This window comes from Anabas testudineus, chromosome 10, assembly GCF_900324465.2.
Source record: "Anabas testudineus chromosome 10, fAnaTes1.2, whole genome shotgun sequence".
In the NCBI taxonomy this organism is placed as follows: Eukaryota; Metazoa; Chordata; class Actinopteri; order Anabantiformes; family Anabantidae; genus Anabas; species Anabas testudineus.
In genome coordinates this window covers 12,259,763-12,287,193 of record NC_046619.1, presented here as the reverse complement: position 1 = coordinate 12,287,193, position 27,431 = coordinate 12,259,763, and the positions used below count along the sequence as shown (strand labels likewise).

At 40.9% G+C, this 27,431-nt stretch overlaps 2 protein-coding genes across 2 annotated transcripts in view; one reads left to right on the top strand and one right to left on the bottom strand.

Annotated features, from left to right (window-relative positions):
* Positions 1-953: 953 nt before the first annotated feature.
* wfs1b (Wolfram syndrome 1b (wolframin)) lies at positions 954-8,023 on the bottom strand. The gene is made up of 10 exons (XM_026358586.1): positions 7,881-8,023; positions 6,802-7,200; positions 5,199-5,275; positions 4,868-5,012; positions 4,559-4,732; positions 4,329-4,409; positions 4,018-4,181; positions 3,633-3,869; positions 3,386-3,504; positions 954-3,224 (listed from the first exon to the last, which is right to left on the bottom strand). Exons 2-10 carry the CDS (start codon positions 7,196-7,198, stop codon positions 1,667-1,669), a joined length of 2,952 nt encoding a protein of 983 aa, XP_026214371.1. The 5' UTR covers positions 7,199-7,200; positions 7,881-8,023; the 3' UTR covers positions 954-1,666.
* A 5,031-nt stretch (positions 8,024-13,054) lies between these two features.
* jakmip1 (janus kinase and microtubule interacting protein 1) overlaps positions 13,055-27,431 on the top strand; it is a 33,107-nt gene continuing 18,730 nt past the window's right edge. Inside the window, exons 1-10 of the mRNA XM_026357418.1 lie at positions 13,055-13,355; positions 19,424-19,730; positions 20,365-20,697; positions 21,233-21,394; positions 23,583-23,795; positions 24,084-24,197; positions 24,423-24,569; positions 24,836-25,006; positions 25,674-25,733; positions 27,090-27,218. Of these exons, the coding sequence (XP_026213203.1) occupies positions 19,575-19,730; positions 20,365-20,697; positions 21,233-21,394; positions 23,583-23,795; positions 24,084-24,197; positions 24,423-24,569; positions 24,836-25,006; positions 25,674-25,733; positions 27,090-27,218 (1,485 nt within the window). The 5' untranslated portion in view covers positions 13,055-13,355; positions 19,424-19,574. The remainder of the gene's footprint in view (positions 13,356-19,423; positions 19,731-20,364; positions 20,698-21,232; positions 21,395-23,582; positions 23,796-24,083; positions 24,198-24,422; positions 24,570-24,835; positions 25,007-25,673; positions 25,734-27,089; positions 27,219-27,431) is intronic.

Genomic DNA, 27,431 nt, shown 5'->3' with positions numbered 1-27,431 from the left:
ACAGCAGAGAGATGGTACTTTAATCTCTTCAGCCTTCCTCACTGATTACTTTGCTGATGTGCAGAAGCTTTTATTTTTAGAGAACAATTTATTGGTTTATTTACCCTCTTTTTTTCTTTTTTTGGAAACACCTCACGTCAGTTTCACTCCACATTCTGACCAAACTAATGTTGATTCACATATTTTTGTGTTAATGTATGTTGATGACAGAATCGTCAAATGGACAGTTATAAATATTGTTAATATGTTTTTTTCTGAATAAAGATTTCAACGAAATTGCATCCAATGAGCGTACAGCTGTGATTTTTATTCCACTGTAATTAAACAGCAGCTTGTAATATTGTCATTATCATAACATGCATACTTTATGGCTTCACTTTACAGGGGCCTATAAGGGGGTCATGATTACAGCCTGTGATATTAGTGAGTTTCATGTTGTCTGAGGCGCCACCATGTGTCTTCAGTCTTTTATTACACCTGAAGATAAAAATATCCTTCCATACACTGTGGCAATGCTGGATTAAAATCCCTGACAATTTCTTTGTGAATTAATCTAATTTATGTCTTTTTCACAGCAAACATTTTGACTTGTACTATGACGATGCTAAATGAATTTTGCACAGTTTTATCTGTATCTTTCCTGCTGTGACGTGTCCTCAGTGACTATAGCTTGTCACACTACTATAATTTAAGAGTAAAATAGTCACCACTTACTTCAAAGAGTTTGCTTAGAAGCATTTGTTTATAATAAATGATAAAAATAAATGAAAACAACAACAAGCAAATGTTTTGATTTTGTTTATAGGTGGCAGTACAGAAAACAATAGCGTCATCCTATCTTAAAAACACATCACTCAGGAGATGCAAATGTTCAATCTATTAAATCCCTGCACAGCAGAGATGGAAATAAAAAAGGAGAAAGATAGCAGCAAGAGCCAAGAAAAGCTAAACTAATCACTCTGTAATAAATACAAGCAGGAGTATTTTAAAAGTAAAGAGATTCAGCCAATTCTCTATGTTTAATATGGCACTTCAAAGTAACATCCAATACCAAGCTGTTCAAAATGACACCCTGGGCATGAACATCGTTAAAGCTTGACAGCAGTGAAAGTTAAAAGAATCACATCAATGTTGTGTAAAGAAAAAACCTTGACTGTAGTTTGCTACTGTAGTTTGTAGGTTTTTACAGTTTGAGGAACCGTAAAATATCAATACTGATGACTTTAATTGCAACACATGTCATGATATGGACCAACTTAAATAGAGTTTTGGTGCAGTGAACTCAGTGTTTGTTTAGCAAAGAGACTCACTGTGCTGAGAACAGCGCAGCTTTAAATAGGATTGAGTCTTTAAAAGAGATCATGTTCTTCTAGTGTCAAGTAGTAAAAACTAAACATAGCACTTTGTGTTTCTCTAATTTATATTTATAATTTCATTATATTATATATTGTCTGACATTTTGACTCAAAAGCTATAAAAATGCACCAAACACATTCTCACTCAGTCCAGATACAAAAAATGTCTGACAAACTTTCCTATAGTTCTACATAATCACCTGCAATTAGTCTGTTAAGAACAGAGGTGTACAATCATTAATGTTCTTCAACTAAATAGTGTCATCACTCACACCAGGTTTTTTTTTCTATTTCACCCAGAGGTATGATTGTCAGGTGTCTTTTTCTCCACCCTGCTCCTCCACCACAGTCTCTGTCTCTGTCTCTGAGTGTTGCTCTAGCTGAGCAGTCAGAAATGGGTTGAAGAAAAAGTCAAAACCAAACTGTAGGGCATTTTGTGCCGTGCGTCTCCAGTCATGTTCGATCTTATATTGCCTGCGACTGGGCACGCTGGCATTGCTACACGACATGCAGTGAATAGCTTTCAGTTCAAACACGGGCCATTTGGAGCCTAAACGTCCCTCCAGTATGGTGCTGAACTGCACCAGGCTTCCTGTGTTCAAGTGTAAAAGCACAGACTTGAACTCATTACTAGCCCGCAGAACAATGTCCTTAGTCGCATCTTCATCTTCTATAATTGTCCCATTCCTGGTCTTCCTCTCGAGTGGCATCCCCATCGTGACTTCAAATTTATATCGATCAAAGCGTTTGATGTGACATTCGTGCTTTGCCAGTTTTTTAAGTTTACAGAGGGGGTTTTCAGGAGGGGGAGCCGGTGCAGGCAGAGGCTGGGGCTCAGCTGTCTCGTTTTTCACCTCGTCACACAAAGGATACGGCTCACCATACAGACACCTCATCCAGTTCCCCACAAATACAGGCAGCAGGTTGATAACCGACTGCGGCCCATTCTCAATGTCAGTCACACGGACATATTTGAAGCGCCCGGTCCAGGTGACACGGTGTCCTTCAAGATGAGAACAGAGAATCTGAGTTTGAGCCATGTTGGACTCTTTCCATGCCAGAGGACCGCAGAGGTTGCTGTATTCAGGCCAGGTCAGGGTGGAGTTGTATACCTTCATGCCTTCAGACCTGTAGACATACATCCAGCAGAATAGCACCACTGCACTGAGCCACACTAGGATGAGCTTGACGATGCTGCTCCGTGACAAAGACCGAAAAACCACAATGGGGTTGAGGCTGAAGCGGGTCCAAAGCCTCAGCACTACTGGCACAAAACAAACTGTTACCGTGACCAACATCTTGGTCAGCTCTAGGGCGAAGAACCACTGCAGTAGCTGGATGATGAGCATCGTGGCCAGGCCCAGTGAGAGTATAGGAAGAGCGAACAGGAAGAGGAAGTAGCCCACAGAGGTGCGGATTAGTCCGATTGCAGTGGCGTTATTGAGGAACACCAAGCAGAGCTCGCACCACGTGAAACATACCAGGTAGGGCACCAGGCACAGATAGGTGCCTTTGAAACCTCTCAGCTGGGCCATATGGAAAAGGAGATAAAAAAGGTGTCCGTAGAGCAGGCATGGCACCCCCAGGTTTAGTGCCACCATCTCCCCAAAAGGCACAGTGATGAACGTCATCCCAAAGACCCTGAGGAACCAGAGCGACTCCGGCAGGAGTTGAGTGAGGGAGCAGGCACCGGAGAGAACCTCTGTGAGGAGGGCTTTACGAGCGAAGAGCTGAGCAGAGGCGTGAAGGCTGAGGAAGGCGGTGACAGTGAAGAAGAGAGCGACAGCAGCCAGTTCTGAGCAGGGGATCCAGGATTTATCAGCAACGGGGAAGGAGAAAACCACAAAGACCACTGAGAGCAGGAAGTACCTGAGAAAACAGAGAGGGGATGTATCTGCAGAAGCATTTTAGCTGACTTTGCGTATTGTGAGTATCCATCATCTTGATTTTATTTACGGTCTTGAATTTTCCCTATTTTTATTTTTATCTAAACATAGTACATGTACACATACAAATAGAGATTAACTTACAGGTAAGGCTCTAAGTGCGTCCATCCAAAGTTGGTCTCAGCTTGCTCCAGATCTAGACTAGGTTCAAAGTGAGCCAGCAGGTCTGTTAGAGCGCGAAAATTTTCCCATGCTTTAGAATTCTGTAGAAAAAGACCACTGTTTGTTCATTTTACCTGCACAGACAGATGCATCTGGTCAAATCTATAATATTGTGGCTAAATTATTATTTTTTACTGTTGCACAAATAATGCAACAGGTCACTACTAACCTGGAACACACGCAGCGTGCAGATGACCATAGAGAAAAATGAGAGGTAGAAAACCAGCAGAGGAATAATGAAGATGAAGAACTCGATTGTGAGGTTGGAGATGATGAAGAAGAAGATAAGTGCGTTGACGTGGTGTGTGGGGATCAGGGCGCTGAGCCACTGCATGCCAGCCCTTGATGCCCAGTCGATGAGGTGCTCCTTGATCTCCAGTAGAGCGTAAAGAGGAAACTTCAGGAGCTGGTGGAACCAAAAGGAGGACAGAGTTAACAAGATGGGAATTCTCTAAGGTACATTTAGCAACAATCACAGTGAATATCAAAATACCCAGGGAAAAAAACAAAAAACAGCAGCAGACCAGACACAACACAACCTGACAGCTTCCCACCTTTTGGTGCAGAGGCAGTTCATCTGGATTCTTCACTAGTACATTGACATCGTCATCATCATCGTTGTCACCTCCTGCTGCAGCCATGACCGGTGATGGTGCAATACCCTGAGCATATTTCTTAGTCATCTCAACGAAGTCGTCAAGACCCACGTGGGAACTGGCTGCAAAAAAAAAAATATAATTTTTTATTTTTTTGTAGCTATAATTTTATCCATGCAACAAGTAAAATAAAGAACAAAAAAACAATCATGTTACTAGCAACGTTTCTCCTGTGTATGTTAAAGTAGCATGTTGCAGTACACACATACCTTCGCTGCTGACCATAGTCTCCAGGACTCGCCTCTGTTTCTTGGCCGAGCTGTTAAGTGGACCAGGGGACACTGGTTTGCCTAAAGATGGAGTAAAGTCAGCACTAGATAAAAAAAGTCCTCTTATTATGCAATATCTCTGAATTTGAGTTTCTAATGATTTGACTTTTTAATTTTAATTATTAAAATAAATTCGATGGTGCCATGGTACCCTATGTCTTCTCTCCTACCTGGCTCTGCGTGGACATGTTCAACGTTCTCGAGCATCTCAGAAACAGCCACCGACTTCTTTCTGTCTGGATTCAACTTCCAATACATGAGCAGAGCTGCTTTCCTAACTCCTCTCTCAAAGCGTGTCTCTGTACACAACTTCTTCACCTCATCAAAATTCTCCAAAGTGATGCCTGAAAAGCAACAAACACACAAATATGATCACTGATGATGGAAAAAATTTCCCAGCATCAGTTGAAGTGTAGCCGAACTAACTGATGAAATGCTAAAAAGATAATAGTCGGTAGACCAATGATAGTGGTGAGCACCTTTCCTGGAGGCTAAGCAGTGCTGCAGCAACTTGACGGCGTCCCTGCGGCCCTGTTTAGCAGCCTGGACCAGCCAGGTGACTGCTGTGCAGTTGTTCAGTTCCTCGTCTCTTTCTTCTGCCAGTGCCAGGAAGTAACGGCCCATCTGGACACACACATACAGACACCAACTTCTAGATTTGCAACACTAGCATTAGCAGGACTCAATGACCCGTCCTTCCTATTATTATGTGACTCTAAAATAACATTTATCGTTAGATGGCCAATCTGTTCTGTGCCCACCATATGGCTAGTAAAGCCAACAGTATTTAGAATATGTTCTGACACTGACCTTTGTCTGTGCTTTAGCATCTCCGGCCCTTGCTCTGTCCTCCAGATCTTCAAAACTGATCTCCTCTTCTGGCTCCTCTGAAAGAAAAGAAAAAAATAATTTACTTTCATGGGTACATTTCACAAAATATTTCATAATACATTTATGAAATTATTGATATTGATTGATTGTTAACACAGCACTGTACAAACGTGCTGTTTTGGCAATGCTATTATGACCATATAAAAATGTCTTTCTCAGTCTGTCCTTTAGAATACTTCTGGAAATTATAGCAAGAATGCACATAAAACATAATAGAAGAAACTGCTTCTGTATCATAACCTTTGTAGTGGAATATGAAGATGTCAATGACTAAAATAGTTAGTTAAATAGTAGTTAGTAGTAGTAGTAAAATAGTAGTTTGTATCCACATATAAATCTGCCCTCATGGGTGTGACCTGGAATACACTGTGCTTTGAAAGCTAAGCATTTAAATTACCCTTATTTACATGACCTAAAACTGTTGACCAAGAAATTTCCAATTAAAATGTCTGTGTTTAAGTGGCAGGAAATCAGGTAATGATTTAAACTATACAATTAGGTTTTGTTCATGTTGGGTATTTAAAAAATAACTACTTTTCATCCCTTTTGGTTTTCACACATAGATAGATATAAATAAATATAAGAATAAATATAGAAACTTCTAACACTTCCAGAGTGTGAACATGAGTCAGAGGCTTCCAGAAACATGTCCTGTCCTGCTACAATTGTCCCTCTGAACCTTTTCCAATATTATCACTTTCTTTCCGCTGATGACTCCGCTGATGAGGAGAGATAAGGTAAAGTAAAAAAATAAGAGGAAATCTTTCTCACCATGTACTCTGGAAAAATGTGGGGGTGGCAACAAATATGGAAACAAACAAAACTCAAAGTACCCAAAGGCTTTTGGTAGATGGTCTATGTCTATTAGTCAGAGGAAGCAGGAAAATAGATAGATGAGATCCAAATTTTCCATCAGAAGTCCACGAAAGCTCCTGGTTAACTGCTGACACTCTAACCCTCTGCCTGAGTCCTAATATAACAATTTTAGTGAACAAAAACTGCTGGCTCCTCCTTTATATAACACACACCAAAGTGATCTGTCTCCACTTTTTACTTAAATGTGATATAGTGATTGTCTGCCGAATTGTAAAAAAGGACGATGCATGATGCAGGGTGTGTGTTTTCCAGGGAGCACGGTTGGTTGTGATAGAAACAGTAGAGCAAACAAAATGTCTGGGGTATTAGATTTCACATATGACTTTGCAGTCATGTTTCTCAGTGTCTGTATCGAGACATGACTGCAGAAGTCAAATTTAACTTTGATATTCCCAGAGCTGCTAAGAGATGTGGTTATTGGAAACTACGAAGGTTTGAAATGGCCTGTGAAAGACAAGGGTGAGACATGCTAGTAGTCAGTAAAATAGGAGAGGCTGCTTTACATACTGTGGTAAATATATACAGTTGTCATGGAGACGCCACAGTACAAGTAAACTGTGACAACTGGCTGCACTGACTGTTCTACTAAGAGTAGGGGAAGATTGTGTCTTACGATTAAAACTACAAAAGACCAAAAGTCTCTCACCTGGTTCAGGGGTGGGTGGAGTCTTTGGAGCTGTGGTAGCAGCTCCAGAAGCTGAGTTTAGGGGTGATATGGGATTCCCTATGGAAGTTGCATTTAGCTGGGACCTGCCCACCTGAGAGAGGCTCCTGATGGGCTGGCGGAGAGGTGAAGAAGAGAGTGTGGAAAGGGAAGAAGAGCGGGAAGACAGCCCGGGAAAAGTCTGACGGGACGCACTGCAGTTGGTAGATGTGGGGGTGGTTGGAGATGTTGGCATGGTGAGTTTAGGACTGGGTTGGTCTGAGGTTGGTGTAGTTGTTGTAGAAGATGAGTTGGCCAAAGAAAGACCTGCTCTCGAGGTGGTGGGAGATGAGAGGCTGGGTTTTGGGGTGGATGAGTTGCCAGTGAGTGGTGGTTCCATAGCTGAAAATAAAGTCAGACAACAACATTAAGTTAAAATGAAAACTGAGCATGTATCACTCTATGAATGTGTTTAATCCAAGACAATGTACCATACCCTTCCTCCAATACTGCAATAAGGAATGAATCTATTCCTTACTAAATTCATTCTTCAAAGAACAAGATAAACAGTCAGATTCATTAACAGCGAACAGCCACATCTGTCCCCATGGCACATGGACGGTGTTGACATTTGTTAACTATACTGACACCTTTTTAAATATAGTCTGAATTCTCCCTACGGCAAACCCAGGTTGTGGTGTACGTGTAGTTTGGTTTAGCTGCACAAAAACCTTTGCTTTGTGGTCAGATTCAGGAGTCTATTTTAAATAGTATCAAATGAGTCCTGGGTAGCTATATTGAGAAGGTGACACCCTTGAAGTGCCCTGACTGAAATGTGTCCTGTTGCAAATTAGGAAACCCCCCTTTGGTCAGCGAGGAGGAAAGGATCCAAACACCCTGATTTACCCAGTAGAGGGGACATGCAAGAGTACTTTAATGCTTGACTCTCTACGTTAGACATTTACCAAACGTTGACATGTATTTGGCAGGCAGCTCACCAGCTGATACCACCGGCTGTTTTGTTGCTAATGCTAACATTCACATTCACGTTCACCAAACATTCACTTTTGTTGTCCGCTCACCTGTGTCGCAAAAACACACGTTTATTCCAAATCCTCCAGATGCAAAGGCCTCGAGAAGTATCTCAGTTTGTTTGTTGTTCTCTATCCCAAGTCATTCTTCTGTTTCACTTGTGTTGAAGCTCCCCGTCCTCTGCTCTCTGTGTTCAAACTCTAAACACACACGATGCTCATGAAAGTCTGTCAGCTGCTCCAGTTGTGGCTCCCGCCCACTTTGTATTCTGCGCGTTATGATTGGACAAAAATGATGACTCGCCTTTTGACGCGCAATTTGATTGGCTGTAGTGGCAGGAAGTTTAAACAATTTCCCTCAGTCAAGATTAATCAACCGCCGACAGAACAGACAACAGATGAAGTGGCTGAATCTTTAATGTGATACCAGGGCCAATATTTTATTGTTTATTGAAAACACTAATTTTAAATTGTCTAAAATTTAAAATATATTAATTTACAGTTTACTGCCTGTTTAATAGATTATAGATCATCATTTCTTTTTTCCAGTAACGCAATATTCATTTTTTACCAGGAGATGTCAGTACAAGGTATGTTTTCTCACAGGACCAGGTATTTGTGCATTTTTATATACAAGAAATTTTATATTTGTGCATTCTGTTTGCAGTGTATTACCCTTCTTATGGTGAGTGAGTAAAGAAGCTTAACTTGAAAAAAAGTCAGTGCTTGATAAATGAAGTCAGGCTGTGGGAACATACAAGAGCCAGTGCTGTTTAAGAATGTAAGAGAGGGATAAGCTCGACTGTGCAATCTGTTTTGCTAAAAGATTCAGTATTTGTCCAACCAACTAATCACACATCACATCCAACCTCCTTATTATGATCTGGTCAGAGAATAGAGGTAAAACTTATTTGTTTATTTGTTGTGTAGAACAAAACTAAAACTGAATACAATATTTTCAATATATATTTTGAATTTCATTATTTTAAAACAACATAAGCTAAGACATGAGATACAGAAAATGTTTTATAACGAGTGGATGTGAAGCTTTTTGTGATCAAACAGAACAATGAGACAAGAGAAAGGAAGCATTACGGATCAGAGGAGTGTCACCCAGCCTAAAAAGGAAAGAGGGCAGACAATACAATGATGTGAAAAGAGAAGGACTCAGATGAAAGAGTGTGATTAAAGTTCAAGTCTGGGAATGACAGTAGATACAACACTGTGGGAAAAGAAGGAAATGGGGGCAGTAATTGCTTAACTGCAGCTGCACTGAAGCAATTATGTAAACGGCTCATGATTAGTAGATTAATGCAATCCAGTTGAAACGATAAGCAGGATCCTTATACTGGTTTTGGACTTTCACATCCACACCTTAATTTGATATTAGCCAAGATGTATTTTAAATGCGCTTAGCCACACATGCACTCAAAATTCTCATCTAAATTAGGCAAAGCAGCTCAAGATAGATATTTGTTATAATGAGCTTGTTATGAGTCCAATCTCTAGATTATGTAAATCTTGTGCATTTAGGGCTGCAGTACCTCTTGCCCGTGAGATAAAGGTAGCACTTGCAAGCTTTTACCATGTGGCCATTAAGTGATTGAAAATTAAAACAAGCAACTTTATTCTATTTGTTATATCCCCCGAGGAAAGTTCCCCTGAGGAAAGTAATTAGTCAAGACTGAAGGGATGGAGACTCCCAATCGTTTTTTGTAATCTAATACCTGATAATCCTTCTTCCTCAGCTGCAGTTATTAAAAGCTGCTGTAAGACACAACAACATGTCTAATGTACTCAATCACAACTCTATATCCCCTATCTGTGTCTGGTTAACAGGTTCCTGTAGATACAGTACAGGCCCAGCGTTTCCCCCAGCACTGCCAACAACAGTACTCTCTCAGGAAGAGAGATCTGACAAGGAGGAGAGGAGGTATCGTCAGTAACCATAGCAACCAGAAGGGTTGTGCCAGAACGGACTTCGACTGCAGTAAATATGAGTGTTGCCATCGCAAATGTAGCTCAATAGCTTCTCTGACCTTTGATGTTTCTCTCTGCTGGGATGGGGGCTGTCATATTTGGATGGATCGTAGCCAGCTCCATTTTCAAGACCTATAGTCGGTTTAGTGACACTCTGTGTACTAATAATATCAAACCAGCTTGTTTATGTTATGATACTAATATAAGAGCTGAAGACATGTGGACATACAATCATCTACAACACAAAGGACAGGAAATTCCCCTCATGTCTCCAACAGGGATTTAATCCATCTCCTGTAATGCCACTGACTAATCATCTTAGAACATGAGCTATTTTTATTATAAAACTGTTTATTATGACCTTCTGTTGTGTTCACATCATTGGCACTTCCTACACACTTTCCAAGAGGGGAAAACGTCTTCCTGTGGGTTATGGCTCATCTTCAGCTGCCAACCCTCTTTATATTGATCCACTGCTATTTTGAGGCCTTAGTGGAAAACAGAAAAGTAATATATAAAACAAAAAGAATAGGGGGAATTGCGAATTGCCGATTTGAATCAAACATTTGTTTAGGTTTTTAGGTTGTGGTTTTAGTGACTGAAAATGTCACTGAAAAGTGCTGTCATTGGAAATATCTCTTACAGAGGAATGTGGTTTCATAATAATCAACAATATCCAATATTAATAAAGACTTAAATATTGTATCCTGCCAGAAGTTCACTTTGCAAAACGAAAATGAGGCAGTACATTGTTTATTTACATTGTGAGACACTGGAACTAATGCTAACACAACTCTCTAACTCTCCTCTTTGAGTCATACTGTGGATATATTGAAAAACCAGTATTATGATGTGGGGCGTGGGCAGTAACGGTGCATTTGTAGAGGGAAGCACGGGACTGTATATGTGTAATGGAACATTTTCAAGCCAGCATTTACATAAAACAGTTAGAAAGTTAGAAACGGAGATAGTTTGTGTCTGGGTTTGAAAAGCTTTTTGGAATTTTAAACAACTTTAAAGATCATTTTCTACTGAGCTACATTTTCTACTCATCTGGTTGTTTGTTGTGTTCATGTCATGAATGAAGGTTTTGAACATGGAACATCAGGCTCAGAGTTTTAACAGTGGTGAGTCATGCCTGGGAAGCCTAATTGCCTTCATATGAAAGTGAAACGTCACCATGAGCACTCCAGACTGGGAAACTCGGGTTTAGATTGTGGAAAATAGGTCAGTTTGGTGACTGGCTTTAAAAGTTGCTTTAAGGTGTCTAATGTTTGAAACAGTGTCCCTCTGTGTGTGTCTGTGTTTCTGCTAGATCATTTAGCAATGGCACGTTAGCCAGATAGATTTCTCATTTGATTCTGTGGCTCCATCTGTATACAAAGGTCATCTCTAAAAGCTATAACAAGCTTAATCTGTAAGCAGTCATGAATATGCTAAGCGTTTTAGGGACAGCTCCTGGTTATGCTGAAAACCTAAGATGATTATGTTAAGTTAATAAAACCAGTGACTCTTCACGTTACTGTGCCCCTCATAATTGAGCCAAAGAAATGGAAATAGGCTGACTGACTAGATCTACCATTACCACTGCTACCCGGTGAGATTGTATAGTGTTTCAATTAAGATATCTGCAAATTAGAGTATTTAATAACTTGACAATTAAGTTGAGTAATTTTCCCTTTTCCTAGATGCCTAACACAGGTAGAGGAAGCTTTTTTCCTAAACATGTCACCATATTATCACCTGAGTCTTGTAACACCTTGCATTGTTCTGTTTCACAATCTATCACAAGGTTGTTGTGACGTCAATTGGTAAAAGTTTCCTTTATCCTCTTAAAGGAATAAAAAAAACCTCAGGCAAAACGATTAACAGAAACACTTATTAGCGACTGCTCTCTAGCACACATTTGTTCACTGAGTTAATTCTTCAGCAAAACGAAATCACTCTCTAGCTCCAAACACAAAATTTTTTTCACTTTATCACTTGATGCTGGTGACTGTTTACAGGAACATGAATGGAGTGAAGCTTAATGCTTTAACTATTCCCTTTTGTATGAACAGTATAGTTTATCGCTTGTACAAGTGGTCCATGTGTAAAAATAGCACAACCCTTAAAAGTCTGGAAAATACCCAATGGGACTCCAGTTCTGGATGAGTGACCGGCCACTGCAGATAGGTTGAAAGGAATGCAATCGAAGTTTATCCCTGACTGTGTGCTTCTCTTTACCCACTTCCTCTGGCCCACACTGCCCTGCGGCACTACGCTGCATATGTTGCAGCCACAGAAAACTCACATGATGTGTGTGTTGCTGCTGGTGAATGGCAAATAGACAGGCTCAGTGTGTAGAGGCAGAGACAAGCAGCTGTGCGTAAGTAATGCATCCTCCAGAATCTGGGTCACCCTGGTCTCACACCACTTTCATGTTGTCAGATTATTTCACCTACTTTTATGATTTGACGAGTCATATTGTCCTAGATAAAAAATACTGAATTTAGAGGCCGGTGGTGCATGTAACTGAAGCATTTCACCTACAGAGCATCGCTGTTATACATCAAGATAGAGGGAGAGACAAATCTGAAGGGATATTTTTAAGATTTTATATGATAATGGTGATGATGGTTCTTTAGTAATGAACAATAACAAGCAATTTCTACGTTACAGAGCGCAGTAAAATCATTTGAACAAAATACAGTCTCATAATTAGCTAATGTACAATAAAATAAGCATATCAAGTGCAAAACAAATACAAAATATATTATTTAGCAGCATTCATAACATGGCTAAATAAGTACTAATTAAACAAATATTAAGGGAACCAAGAATATTCATTTAAATGTATTTATTAACATATTGGTTGCATTAATATCACTAAAGCAAGTGGCTAATGCATGTTTTACCCTAATACTCTCTATGCAATAATCCTAATACCAGTTTGAAGGACCCTGTGCGCCTCTGTGCGCACTGACGACGCACGTTTCTCCCGCACCGTCTGCGTGTCCACGCATTAACCGCGCGCGGTGTCATTCTTGAACACGCAGTCAGGTGTCGCGCTCCTATCACGCTACCGGCGACGCCCGCCTCGGTCCTTTTTCTTTTTTTTTACCCCCCCCCCCCCCCACGTTGAATCCGCGTTATTCAATTATTTAATTCTTTATTTCCTCCTGTGGATAAAATGTATAGCGACGAATGACGTCGTGTGTGCGCGCTCCTGCAGCGTGAGCTTGTGGGCGTGGAGGGGAAAGTGTCAATGTGCGGCGAAGGGGAGGGGGGGGGGGGGAGAGAGAAGCCGGAGCTGGGTCCGGACTGTGAGCTCAGCTCTGGAGGATGAAACCAGTGGACACACAACTTCAGCTCCTGTGCTAATTGCTGGGAAAATGCGTGAGGAATAAAGTTGTAAACTGTGTCTGAGCTCGGCATCTTGACAGTGCAGGAGGGGAGTCGAACAGCTCGACGCCCAGCCTCCCTTCCTGCATGTGAGCCACACGAAGCGGCGTCGGTTCGACGGCAGCCCACAGGAGACCACCGACCGCCGAACCTCCATTTCAGGTGAGTTATCTCTCTTTCTTTCTTTCTTTTTTTTTTTTTTTTTTTATGTTGGCGTGGGCTTTGTAGCGGCAGACAACTTCAGGAGACTGATTTGGAGACTCTCAAGAGGCAGGTAGCTGCTGTCACACCGATGCCGCTGCCGCGTTTCGCCCGCTAACGGTGCGGAGGAGCCGAACTGGCTGCATCGTGTCTGGGTTTCGACGCGAGTTCGGGCGAACGAGCCTCACACCGAGCCACGGAGGCGGGAGCTTTTTCTCTTGTGGCTGCACGGTGCATCTGTATGACGAGTCTGCCTGCAAGCCAACGAGGAAGTATGAAGCCTCCTAATAACGTTACCCCACAATGATGATGAACATCAGCTGTCTTTACAGTACCGGGTTCTTTCCGTGTAGAAGCAGGCCAACATGGACCATCACGTCAGTCTGCAGCCACTCCACAACCGAATAGTGGAAATGCTGCATGACAGTGGTTCATACAGAAACATCAGCACGCTAAGTGTTCAGGAGCCTGAGTGCAAGGACATCCGACCTCTGTGGCCGGAGGATGCTGCAGCAGCTCCCCGCATGTCGCCGTGGGGTGTGGTTGGCGAGCCGGGCGGACAGGCAGGCAGGCAAGCTGTTAGTGTGATAGCGCTCCCTCCAGCAGCAACTCGCCCCTTTAATCTGCCATTTGACAGCTCATTAGAGAGCTGGTCACATCCCATTAAGCCATCCCAGCTATCCAGCTTATCCCCTTTTACACCAAAGCAGACCCCTTGCCACGCAGCGCCCAGCCCGTCCGCTGTGTTTACTGACGGTGGACTGTGTCTGTCTGTCATAACAGCTCTGCTGCTGGAACAGGCGGCTCCAGAGGCTCGTAAATCTGCCCCAGTGGACAGCCAACATGTGTTCCACACTGACTTCTGTTTGATCAGCCTGCACAGGGCATGCTGCAAAAACGATGATGCATCATAGTGAAAAATAAAACATAAAAACATAGACTCAGTGTCTAGAAATAATGATTTAATGTTTTATTTTCTCCCCCTGTCAACATGTTATCTGCTTAATGTTTGGTGTAACATTTAATAATGCTGACATTTGTGGTTTCCCATTCTTCTCCCCCTCACCACTGCTTTTCTTGCCCTAACTTACATGTACGTTGTCTGACGTACTCTTCATTCATAATCCTATCACACCTTCCATACCACTGCCTTCCTCAGCTTAACACTTTGAATGATGGGCTGCTACTGATTTAATCCCTGTGGACTATACCCACAAGTGTATGCCTCTCTCTTGGATCTGACACCTTCCTTATCCTAATCCATTCATGAAATCATACAAGGGCATTTATGATGCAGGCTGTTGAAAAGATAAATCAGTGTTTGTGCTGTATATTAATGTACATGTGTAAACAGTGTTCATATGCAGTAGATATACATGCACATACTAAAATACACTGTGCTTTCAGTAATGAACAGTGGAACTGACACTGGCACACACAAGTGTAATTGTATGACAGAGACACAGAGCAAATAGAGACTTTTTGTTTCTCTGTTTGGGTTGAATAGTCATTGGGGTCAGTAACGTGTAGCCACTCTGTTGACATAGTAGATTTTAGGTCATGAACTCCACTACTTGGCTGCATCACTCAGCCTCTCAGTGGGACTTTACAGTATCTTAAGTGTGTCTCTAGACAGCTGAGTGTCTGTGTAGGGACTATGGACATATCCTGTTCTGACGGTGCTGGTTTGACTATGATTAGGAGGTGTATTTGTGTGTAGCCTACCCTTATGAGATACTGAAGTGTATCTTCTGGCCACACCCTCTCTGTTGATTTTGTATACTGTCAAGGAAGTGTGCAGTCTTTGTTTGAGCTACCATTTGCAGCCCTTTTTATGTATTTATTGGGCCTGTGTTTGACACTGAAGCCTAGTAAATGTTTGACACTTTGAATTTGTGTGGTCTGTCTGGCCTTGAGGAGGTCCATCTGTAAGTGTGTGATACGCTTGTGGATATCACAGCTTTATCTGACTACTTAACATTTTGTACTTTATTACTTCAATTTATAAACTACTATTTTACTCTGTTAAAGGGGAAAAAGTTAACATCTAAGCTGCACTATTATGTATTTTTACTTAAATATATGTGATGGCTAAATGCCATGAACAGTTATTGAACTAAATGTAATGTGTTTATTTTTTTGCAGTCAGGTATTGACAGTGTGGATGTGTGTTATATTTTTTTGTGAAGTAACAACAGTTTTATTGCACAAATGTAATACCTATTTCACTACCACTGATGAGGTAGGAAGCAGAAACTGCAGGAACTACTGAAGACATAGTGTTACTGGTTCCTCTTCTTGATGGTATAACTTGGTGACAGGACAGTCAGATCCTTTGCATTACTGAGAACCTTTCTGAATCCTCAGCAGGTGTCTGAGAGTCACAGGTGTTTTGAAGCCCAACCCGTATACCTCGCCTCAGCGGGGAAGGCGGGGGGGGACTAACTTAGACTAACTTAGCCTTAACCTGCGGAATGGTTTTAGCTGCAAGTTCCTGTCAGCCACAGCCATCTTGAACTGATCTCAGCTCCCCAGTGGTTTTCCTAAGTTGTTTGGGTTCCAAACCCATTTTCTGCCAGAAATAACTTGCAGATGTTGCTGGAAAACTGAATCAGGCTTCTTGTAATATTTAATTAACGTAGGCTTATTGGGATTTGTAAGGTGTGGTAAATTAGGTAGTCCCATAAAGAAAAGCTGATGTGTACAATTACTTGTGGATTTGCTGTTGTTCCTATCTTACAGAGCATTATATTAAATGTCATGTGATAGAACAAAGACGTCCCTCATAAATTATAATGGGTGGTTTTCCCAAATTTAATAAGTTTTATGAAGCAAAAATTAATGAATTATTTGAGGGAGGGAACTGCAGATGAGTCAGTAATTAAAGTAATTGTTAGCTGCGGTTCTAGCCCTTTAGATAGATAAACAGTAAAAACTGGTTACTGGTTGTATTGCAAACTTGTAGGTGGACAGTTTTTGTTGTAAAGGTTTCTTGTTTCAAATGATCAAAACAGTCTCCAGCTCTTAAAGTAGGTTACTGAAGGCACCAGTTCACTGCTGAACTTAAAGGTATAGACCACGATTCTACAGCATTACAGCAATAGTCCTTCATATTTTTCTTGCTGTCCGTTTCAGCCAATCTGCACAAGGAATGATGTATGTTGGAAGGTCAAATGAAGGTCTTTGAAATGAGGGTGAAGACTGTGTGATCATGGGTGTTGCTTTTCAGGTGGATAGACCTCCAACACAGCATGAGGTTTTTGTGCGTGCACATATTGAACGCACATCTACAGGACCTTTGTGAGTGATTTATTTTTTTATTTTTTTGCTTTGCGTTTGCAAAGGTTTGCTGTTGTGAAGTTACCTTCAGCAGCTGAAGGCTTTCACAGCTTTCTATTGTAGTTTTGCTGGCATAATGTTTACATGAAGTTTGGAGGTGTAGTTACTAAAGGGAGGAGCTTTTTCAAGCATTTATGCTTGCACCATTTCAGTCATTAATCTAAAAGGCAAAACTCAGGAATAGCTACAAAACAGTTGACAGTATTGTTGTAGCCAAACACCATAATTTCACCCAGAGTGAAGTGGGATTTCCTGAGGCAGTTATGAAACACTTTGTGAAAGAATCACAGTTACAACATCAGCCAGTGGCAGTGAGGTATGAGCATAAAGCCTTGTTTGTATTGTTTATTATATTCTTATGCTGTATGGGTGCTGATGGACTCATTTTGCAGATTACTTTTTCAGGTTGGCCAAAGGTGGTCATAGACCATTTCTAAAATAGACCAACTGTTTATACTCGAGGGGATGATTTAGCTTAACAGATTCCAGCTGTCACCTCTACTGGCTTTTGTTTACTTCTGTGAACATTAAAGTTGCTTGTTAGCTGCTCTGTGCCCCTATAAATTGTTCCAGTTTCCCATATAACATGACTTTCCATCAGCTATAAACTTCCAGAAGTAGCTAATGGCTGCCATTTTAGTAACATGTGCCTGTAACAGGCTTTGTGGGATCTGTGCATCCTGTCTGCATGTTGGTCTCAACTAAAATCAGGACCTATTGCATGTGAAATATACTGTATACTGTGGATGAAACAAACATGCAAAGCCGCAATGTAGCATCCATATGTTCTTTATTTGAACACTCGCACTACTACCTGAAGAAAAACAAGTAAAACTAAAGTTCATACCTCTCAGCCATTTTACCGTGGGTACACCTGGTCTCTGATAATGGCACAGACATGCATAAACTTGCTAAAAACAGTGACAGAGTGGAAGGAGTGCAGAAAACATTTTGCAAACTGCTGTACACATCCAAGTGAATCACTTGTATTGACCAACTGTAAATAAATATCATTTTGTTACTAATGTGACTAAGTCTAGAGTCTTTCGTGCCTGAATGAACAGTTGTCTGCTGTGTCACTAGTTATTCTGTTTAAGAGAATGTGTGCTTGTGTCTCTCTCTCTGTGTGAATGAGCTTTCTCTCCCTCTCCCTTTTTCTGTCTCTGTGAATGAGAGTGAGATCACTGATTGCCTCTGCTCAGAAAAATCACAATGCCAGCAAGTGGGGGTGGACGGATATAGAGAGGTTAGAGCATGTAAGAGGAGATGGTTAAATGTTGATTTCTCAAAAAACCTTCCCTGCCCTGTGGCATTAATCCAGCTCAGTTTCTCCACTAACAAAATCATGTGTATGTGCGGTTTTCACACAGTGCAGTTCAGTTGTGTGTGTTTCAAATTCACCACGAGACTCCCCTTCCCATCATCCTTTGCTATGAGAGCAAAAGAGTTTTTGAGAGCAAGGTTGCCTTGGTAACTATTTCTGCCATCTGTGTATGTTGTGTGAATGTTTGGCAATGTATGTGTGTAAAAAAAAAAAAAAAGATGTGCCTGTGGTCTTAATGCTTCAGCTCCCTCTCTGTTGCATTATTTATTTAATAGTCAGCATAAAGAGTGGAAGGTTACTGGGTTACAATTCATTCCAGGAAGAGATTAGAGGAGTCTACTTTCAGCTCACTGAATGTGTGTCATTGTAGTGACACATCTACAATAAAACAGGCCAAAAAATACATTAACCAATACAACGGCAGCCTGCCTTCACTGTGGAAAAAGAGATTAAACTAATAATTAATATAAATCCTTCTCTATTTGCCTTGGTTTGTGCGGCCACTCTTTCCAGTTCTGTTGATGCATATCAAATTAATTTTTGTTGACTTTAAGACCAGACAAATGATACCAGTGGCCACTCTTTCTGTTATGTCTTGTATGTTTAGAGAAGTAAAGGTGGAGATAAATCTTGTAGTCGTATTGTGCTTATGGATAAACTGCAAAGATCGAATGGCAGTAATTGAGGCAGCTGCTCTCTGTAGCTACCTGGTACAAGGAGCTGAGACAAAATCAATCACATATCTATTTAACAGTAATGTAAATCATGATGCAAAAGTGTCATGATAATGACAACAGACAGATAAACAAGCAGCAATGAATGACAGCAAGTTCTAAATAAAATTTTCTAGGGAAACTTGATGCAAGTGCAAGAAGTCTGTTTTCAGGGAGTTATATAGATTATATATAGATAATAATATGTAATTATTTTCTCTGCAGGATTAAGTGGACTACACTGATACCAGAGCTGCCCATTATTCTTTATATTTGCAGGACAATATCATGTGATCTGTGGAAAGAACAATGTCATCAAACTAGGATGAGGTTATTAGCCCATAGAAAGACAGCCGTACCATTGAGATGTTAGAGGGCATAACTGTGGTAGCCAGACACACTTTCATGCACTGTGAAGCTTCTAAGGATGGCCCAGGGACTAGAATAGGGTGATGGGCCTATATATGTTAGAAAGAGGAGGGAGAGTATAAATGTTAGTCACAAAAATAGCCTGTTTTCCCCAGGCTGTAGTGCGTCATATGGCTTGTACCCAGTGTATTTTGCAGAGTAATTTCGTGTAACCCAGTTTTTTACACTGACTCACGCTTTTCCATTTTTTCTTTTGTCCATATTTTTCTGTTTCTCCGTATTAGAAACTCTCAGCATCCTCCAGCAACAATGTAGACTGCACTAAGACGTGATGATGATGCAGGGCCTTTCAGGGAGGAGGAGCAGTGACTGACTCTCCTCCGTTTCACCACACCTGGCACTCTATGTCCGTCCTGATAGGGCGGCCAGAGTGCTATGTCATCAACCACACCCTCTGCGGCACCACCCCTTAAGAAGGGAAGGAAGCCGGAGAGATCGGAGGTGATGGGTGACTCAGTGCAGGCCACCAACGAAGAACTGAGGAGCAAAATCATGGACATCCAAATTGAGCTGCAGCAGGAACGGGGCAAGGTGAGGTGGCGGTAGAAGAAGATGAAGAAATGGAGATCTTGTGTAGAAAACTGATGACACTGACAATAGTGAAGGAGTCCCCTTTAGACCATCACAGTAGAAGCAGAGGAAAGAGACTGGCAAATGTAAAAAATGTAAAATAAATTATAAAAGAATAATTACATACATTATATAGAATCATTATAATTCAGTTAGATACTTATTAACACAGACTCACAGTCACTAAGTCACAAAGAAATTAGATGGTTGGCCTGTCCTTGCATTTTCATTAATGCAAATTACGTCTGTGAACTTTCTCTGTGTCCTTTGTGGTTGTACTATAACAGCAGCAGTAAAAAAGTATTACACTGAAAGATAGGCTCTGACATCAACTGGGATACCTTATAATTATGTCATGATACAAATTTACTGCCAAAGCTGTAGGGAGGTACATGCAGGAAAAATGTTTTTGTTCAACCTTTATTTAGCTATAACTCTTTTTGAATGTATAAATCCCTGTTGAACAATAAATCACCACTTGATAACCTTAGACTGCCAGGACTTACAGCACACTAGGGGCGTATGTTATTTATGATAAAGACAGGTTGTTTGTAATCATATGCAACTCTAAAGGTAAAATTTGTCTCACTACCAGGTATGCAAGCTCCGTGAGCGGCTTCAGGAGCAGCGGCAGGCTCGGGAGCTTGAGCAGCACAAACATGCCGTGGCACTCACTGACCTGCGTGCTAAACTGCACGAAGAAAAGCTCCGTGAGATAGCGGCAGCCCGGGAGGCCCTGGCGCGGCAGCATGAAGTTGAACTAGCTCGGGCCATCAAGATCCGGGATGCTGAAGTGCAGAGGCTCCAGGGGCTTGTAAACGCACTGAGAGATGGCGCAGCTGAGAAGCTAAAAAGTGCCCTTCTTGCAGAGGCACGGGAAGAGGCCAGGAGGGCTTTTGATGGGGAGAGGCTAAAGCTGCAGCAGGAGGTTCGTCGTAACATTTATGAGTGACTCTAGTGGCTTATTGTGCTACCCAATATGCCTATGCCTAATATGCTCCTCTGCTTTTCACATATTTGATCTCAGCCTGACATCTCTTAAAGCTGCTCATTAAAAGCACCTTTGCATTAACATCAACTGTCATTATGGTGGTAGACTGTGAACTCACACAACTGCAGAAAGAACATTGAGGGCTGGTTAATATCTGATGGTACCGTCTGTTGTTCTTAGTTTGTGGAAAGTTGTCATTCTTAAGGGATTATGTGAGTATGTGTATGTCCTGTATGTGTGTGTTTCTGTGTGCTTATTTGGGACAGAGTAAAGTTTAGTAAATTTTCTGCTGAAAACAGGAAGCAGCCCATTGCCAAGCTATTGTTTCACTGTAGCCTTTCCAGTCAAATGGGTCATCTATCTTTATACCTGTTTAATGAAAGAGGTTATGTGTTTATAAATGGAGGAATCACTCTCTTTGTTTTTGGATTTGCGTGTATTAACATTAGCACGCGTGTATCTGGTCTTTTAGATCCAGGAACAGAAGACTGCTAGGAAACAGGCTGAGGAGGCTCTGGCCAATGCCGTGCAAGCCGATAAAGCCAAAGCAGCAGATCTCCGCACAGCCTACCAACAGCACCAGGATGAGGTGCATCGTATTAAACGGGACTGTGAGAAAGACATCCGCCGTCTGGTGAGACCACATGCTGCTGGACGACACACTCTATAACCTCGAATAATATCTTCAATTTACATGGCGATGAGCTAGTGTCTCTTAGATAAAGGCTAATAAATTAAATGATTGCCTAAAGATACTGTTACACTTTTAGAAATTATTTAATCCTAATCCTAACAAAATTAATACATATTCATTTTTCCAACACTGAAGAACTGAGATAATGTTGAAAGATAAGCAAACAATCCCACGGCCATCATCACAGTTCAGGGTGAGTGGTTCAAATCCAGGCTGGATGGTGGTGGTGGCTTTTCTGTGTGAAGTTTGCATGTTCTCTTCTGATTTTGTGGGTTTCCACTGGCTACTCTGGTTTCCTCACACAATCCAAAGACAGAGAGCTTAAGTTAATTGGTGATTTTAAATTGCCTGTTGCTGTGAGTACTCGAGCACGTCACTACCCTTAAAGAAAAATCAGTTTGTATAGTGAACGAATGAAAAAATAATATACAATAAAACTGTAATATGTGTAATGAAAAGGCTGCTCTATAAACCAGAAATTATTATTTTGTGTGTTTGACAAATTCAACAGCTGTTATTTCTACAGTCCTCATCATCAGTCCTGTCTTAAACACAGTTAAATATCATCAGTGTCGCACGTGTTTTCCTGCTGCTGAAGTTCAGCTCAGAGTTTATTTTGTTGATTTTGCATGCAGGTTAGAGGCTAATTGTTGCACTGTCTGCATTGGACTATCTCACCATGTGGTGTTTATCTGCAAAACTAAAACTCTGTATACCTGCTTCAGTTACTCATCAACTGCAATACATACAGCACAGCTGGGTTACAATAACAAGCACTATTGTTTGTAGAGGAATGTTTAAGTTATGAGACTTAACAATATTTAGAAGCAGAGTGGTAAAACTGTAAAGCATTACTGATTGATGGACCGCAGGAAATACCAGGGGATTAAAATAACATGGCAAAGGAAGTAGAACTTGACATATATGAATACAGAGCAAGAAGTAAGCTTTCCATATTACAAATAAGCTAAATTACTCTCTTTTACAACAACAGCATATACAGCTTGTTACAGTAAAGATGTAAACTGTATGGTACCTATGAAAAGTATGAAAAACATTTAAATCAACAGAAAAATAGCCAAGAAAAATATGTCATGACTTATGCAGATACCGACATGTGTTTGGTTATGTTGAAAGTTCACACAAATTGTAAAAATCAAAACATGGTGCACTTATCTACTCCCATGTGACAGACTTTATTACTCGGCTGTGCCTTATCTCCAGTAGGGGTCTTTAGGCAAGACCTCCTTATGCTTCCTCTGCCTGTTCCTTGTACTTTGTATCTCACTTGTAAGTCGCCTTGGCTAAAGGCGTCTGCCAAATGACTAAATGTAAATTGAATGTAAATGTAATGTAAATGTAACATGATGTCAGAAATAATTGTACTAAATAAGATAAGATAACACTTTATCCATCCTAGGGGGGATGGGGAAATTCACGTCACAGCAGCAGAGTTAAACTGACAGTAGAGTAAAATAGTCCAATAGCCTAACAATAACACACAATCAGAAAGGTGAGACACAGAAAATAATAAAGTTTGCGAAAACTAGAATATAGAATAAATTATTGGAAATAAATTCACTAATATGCAGAAAGTATTTACAGCTCATAAGTTTTTCCACATTTTGTTATGTTAAAGAATGAAAAATGCTGGGGCCCTTTCACAGTGACCACCGGGTTCTTGGTCACCTCCCTGACGAAGGCCCTCCCCACTCGATCCCTCAGTTTGCCTTTTGAAATCATGTCCAATCAACTGATTTTCCCACAGGTGGACTCCAATCAAGTTTTAGAAACATTTCAAGGATGATCAGTGGAAACAGGAATACACCAGAGCTCAATTTTGAGTGTCAGGCAAAGATTGTGAATACTTCATTGGTTTTTATAAATTTGCAAAGATTTCAAACAAATGTCTTTTCCATTGTCATTTTGAGTTATTATTTGTAGAATTTCTAGAAAAATAATACATTTAATCCATTTTGGAATAAGGCTGTAGCAACAAAATTTGGAAAAAGTTAATACTTTCTGGATGCACTGTAAATGGGGCCTTTGGCTGGACATAAATGTAAACTTGTGGCTCAATCACTCTTTCCACCATTTGTTACTTGGTTCCTGCCCGTCTGTCTTATAGATGGATGAGTTGAAGGCGAAGGACCGTGTGGTGGGTGCCCTGGAGAGAGAACTGGGGGCGCAGGCCGGCTATGCCCAGAAACTTCAGCTTCAAAAGGAAGCGCTGGATGAACAGCTGGGTCAGGTACGCGAGGCTGAGAGGTACAACCATGGCAGCCCGAAGAGAGAGGTGATGCCTGGGCTGGGGGACAACACAGAACTTCTCAACAACCAGGTACACACATAAAAATGGTTGACACAAATCCTCCGAAATAGGACCAGTACTATTTTACATGTTGTATCTGCCTGTAGTCATCATTATGGAGTGATTATGGATTCAGTCATACATGCACATATAGCTCATACATTCATGGTATAGCATGTGGAAACTGCACACACTGTACATGTTCATCCTTCATCTCATCACCAACTCTTTCCTATCCATCTCCATTACCTGCCTGCATGTTCTCCCTTTTTTTAGTTTTTATCTTCCTCCTCCTCTCCTGTCCCCCCTGCTCAACAGGAGGCGGAGGAGCGTGACCTGAGGAGGTTCCAGCTGAAGATTGCAGAGCTGCACTCTATCATCAGGAAACTGGAGGACAGAAATGCATTGCTCGCCGATGAGAGGAATGAACTAGTGAGGAACACTCATGCAGAAGTACATACAAGCTGTGACTATAGCCATGCAAATATTCACACACATGTTGCATATACATGAACATAGATGTCTCTGTAATATGTAGTAGTAGTTTCCAGATCATGCAGCCTTGATCTCTCCTGTTCAAGCTGGAATTTCTGTGTCAGTATCATGCAACACTTAAGATTACATTGTTTCCCCTCCCTGTTTCCTTCCTCTGTCCAGTTGAAGCGGGTGCGAGAGGCAGAGAGCCAAATGAAGCCCATGTTTGAGAAGAATAAACGGCTGTCCAAGAAAAATGATGACCTCCTGCAAACACTGCAACGCATGGAGGAGAAACTCAAGAACCTGAGCCGGGAAAATGCTGAGATGGTGAGAGGCAACCAGCGTGTGCTTTACCTCTGCTCTCTGCTGTCTCACTCTTCTCTCTCATTAAAGACAAGTTCATAGTTTCACTATTAAAAACAGGATGTACATTTATTTTAATGTGTAAAGGAAGAGAGATTGTGTTTGCCCTTTTGTTCACTTAAACTTAATTCAAAATTAATGCACGACCTCTACTGGCCATTTCAGGAAATACTTGAACTAATTTTCTTTACCACCATAATGTGGCCTCTTGATTTTTCTCCACTCCTCAGAAGGAAAAGGCCTCCTCTTCTCGACAACCCTCACAGCAACAATCCATGCAGCCACAGCTGAAGCGGCCGAGCTCTCTGACAGACCTAAGCCATGCCCATGAAGAGCAGGAAGTAGAGTTCCTCAAGCTGCAGGTTGCTGAGCAACGTGGCATCATTGATGAGCTCACGCAGGTCAGGACTTTACTCAGATGTCAGATGCATTTGTATTTTGTAAATAAATCAGTTATTTATTTATTCACTGGTGAATATCCCTTGGAGGAAGTTAAGACCATCCTCTGAATGTGTGTCAAGCTGCTGTAGGAGTGAGACTGTAAATATCTGTACATTATATAAAATCTAATCTGCAGTCATAATAAGCTTTAACCCATATCTCCCTACTAAATAAGTGTATCTCATTGTGAAAATACTACTCCTTATTTCCTGCTTCTCTCCACCTTTTATATATCTCTCGGATAAGTTAGTGAGGGACAGTTGCACCTAAAATTCACCTGTTTTACAACAGGAAACGTATTTCTTCTTTGCTCCTTCGTAAGTCCCCCATAAAATAGAGCTTCAGTTTACATGCTTTATTTCTATTTCTGTTATTATACTGTTTGCTGTCTATTATTACCACTTCATCTACATTATCTGTTCAGCTGAGTTTAATTTTCTTGTTTCTTTTATTTGACCTGACAAATTCAGTGGAAACGCACAAAATTGGACACTTTGCGAAACCGTCTATTCTGATGACAGTTCATGTCTTGATTGATCTGTGTGCAGCCTGCACTGCTCGCTGACTGATGAGCTTTACCAGAATGTCAAAGTTTGAGATGTTGATCTGCTGCGTATTTGTCTTTAGGAACGTGACAGATTGGTGATGAGCAAAAAAAACAAGAGGAAACCTTTCAAACTGTCAAAAGTAAGTTTGCATGAGTGTTTTAAAATCTGAGTTAATCCAGTGATGTGTAACTAAGCAACTGCCCTATCTGTGGTTGACTGATCCTTAAGTACTGTTTTCAGTTGAGTGTGCATTTCTCTCTGTGTGTGTGTTTGTGTTTAATTGGACTCAGGAGAGTATAATGACAGTATCTCTCACAGCTGGGAGCATCACACTGAGCATACACGCAGCTCCTGAATGAACCATTTCCCCAACTAGTAGAAAATACCTGTTTTTTTCTGTTGTAGTTTTATTTTATTTTCTATATGTGGTGATGCTATAGTATGAAGAATACATTTATCAGAGAAATTGCAAGGTTATTGTGGATGCAAACATCGTATTTTGTGCCGTTTGTGTCTCGGTGTGTAAATAAAGATGGCAAAGAGCTAACTGACATCTAATTGGATGAGGTGATCATGTCAGAAAAAAGTAATTGCTGTAATATGTGTGTGTGCTTTTTACGTGTGTGGGAAAATACATTAGGGGACAGTTCAGAGTCTATGATGTTGCTAAGAGGAGGAGTTTTTAGATGCATGACACATCACCCCCCCCACCCCCTTTTTCCAGTTGGAACCAGTTAGTCACCTTGGTAAGGTGGATACGGGATTGGACACACCGACTTTGCTTATGGACCTGCATCTGGATATTTGTCTCTCTATTTGGAAATTTGACGCAGAACCAGTTTATAGGAGTTGGAAGGCCACAATCAAAATCTGACTTTTTGCAGTTGCACCTGTTAACCAGAAGCTTTGTTGTCGGCAGCAGGCATTTGCGTTTTTTGGACATTATTAAAGGCCCGCAGACAGTTTGTATAGATTAAGTGGAAAAAAATCGGCAACAGGACATAAATATTTCCAGGAGATTTTGTTTTGGTTTTTGGTCAAGTTGCAACATGTCAGAATACATCCTCCTTATTCTCTACTTCTCTTCCTTTATTTGCCTGTGTGCTCTGGTCTGCCTCTACTTTTCTGGTTGCCAGGAGATGACTTATAAACATGATGGTAAGGACTTGATAGAGTTTAGAAATGTTAAGAAATAAACATGCAGGGAACTGATCTGAGGGCCTAACTTCATGACAAATGGACGAAATGGTGGTGAATAGATTACCACTGTAAAAAAGAAAGCTGTTTTGTGGAAAAATAACTATACATGTAGGATTTAGGGCTTTAGATGCTATTAAAATTGACGTTTTCTCATGTTATTTATGTGTGATAACTTAGATAAGTGTTTTTTTTAAACATGCTGAGTGGCTTTCTACAGAATGGTCAACATCACAACTGTTCAGATTTGTGTTTGATGTAAAAATGTGTCCCTTTTTTTTTTTACTCCTCTCTGCAGAGGCATGTTGTGGAGACATATTTTGGATTTGATGAGGAGTCGATAGACTCTGAGACCTCTTCTCTCACCTCCTATAACACTGACCTCACTGACCGGACACCTGCAACTCCAGAGGAAGATTTGGAAGAAGTAAAAATAATTATTATGTCTAGTGAAAGAAGTGATTTAAACCATATATTTATTCATTAGCTGAAAGATGCATGACATAAATATTGAGATAACTGACAAGACATTAACAAGGCAGATCATTAAAATGTATTTAATAGAATAAAAGATGGGCTTACAAATAAGTTAAGGTGAAGGTTTGTGAGTTAATGTGACTCCATCCTTTGTGACAATACA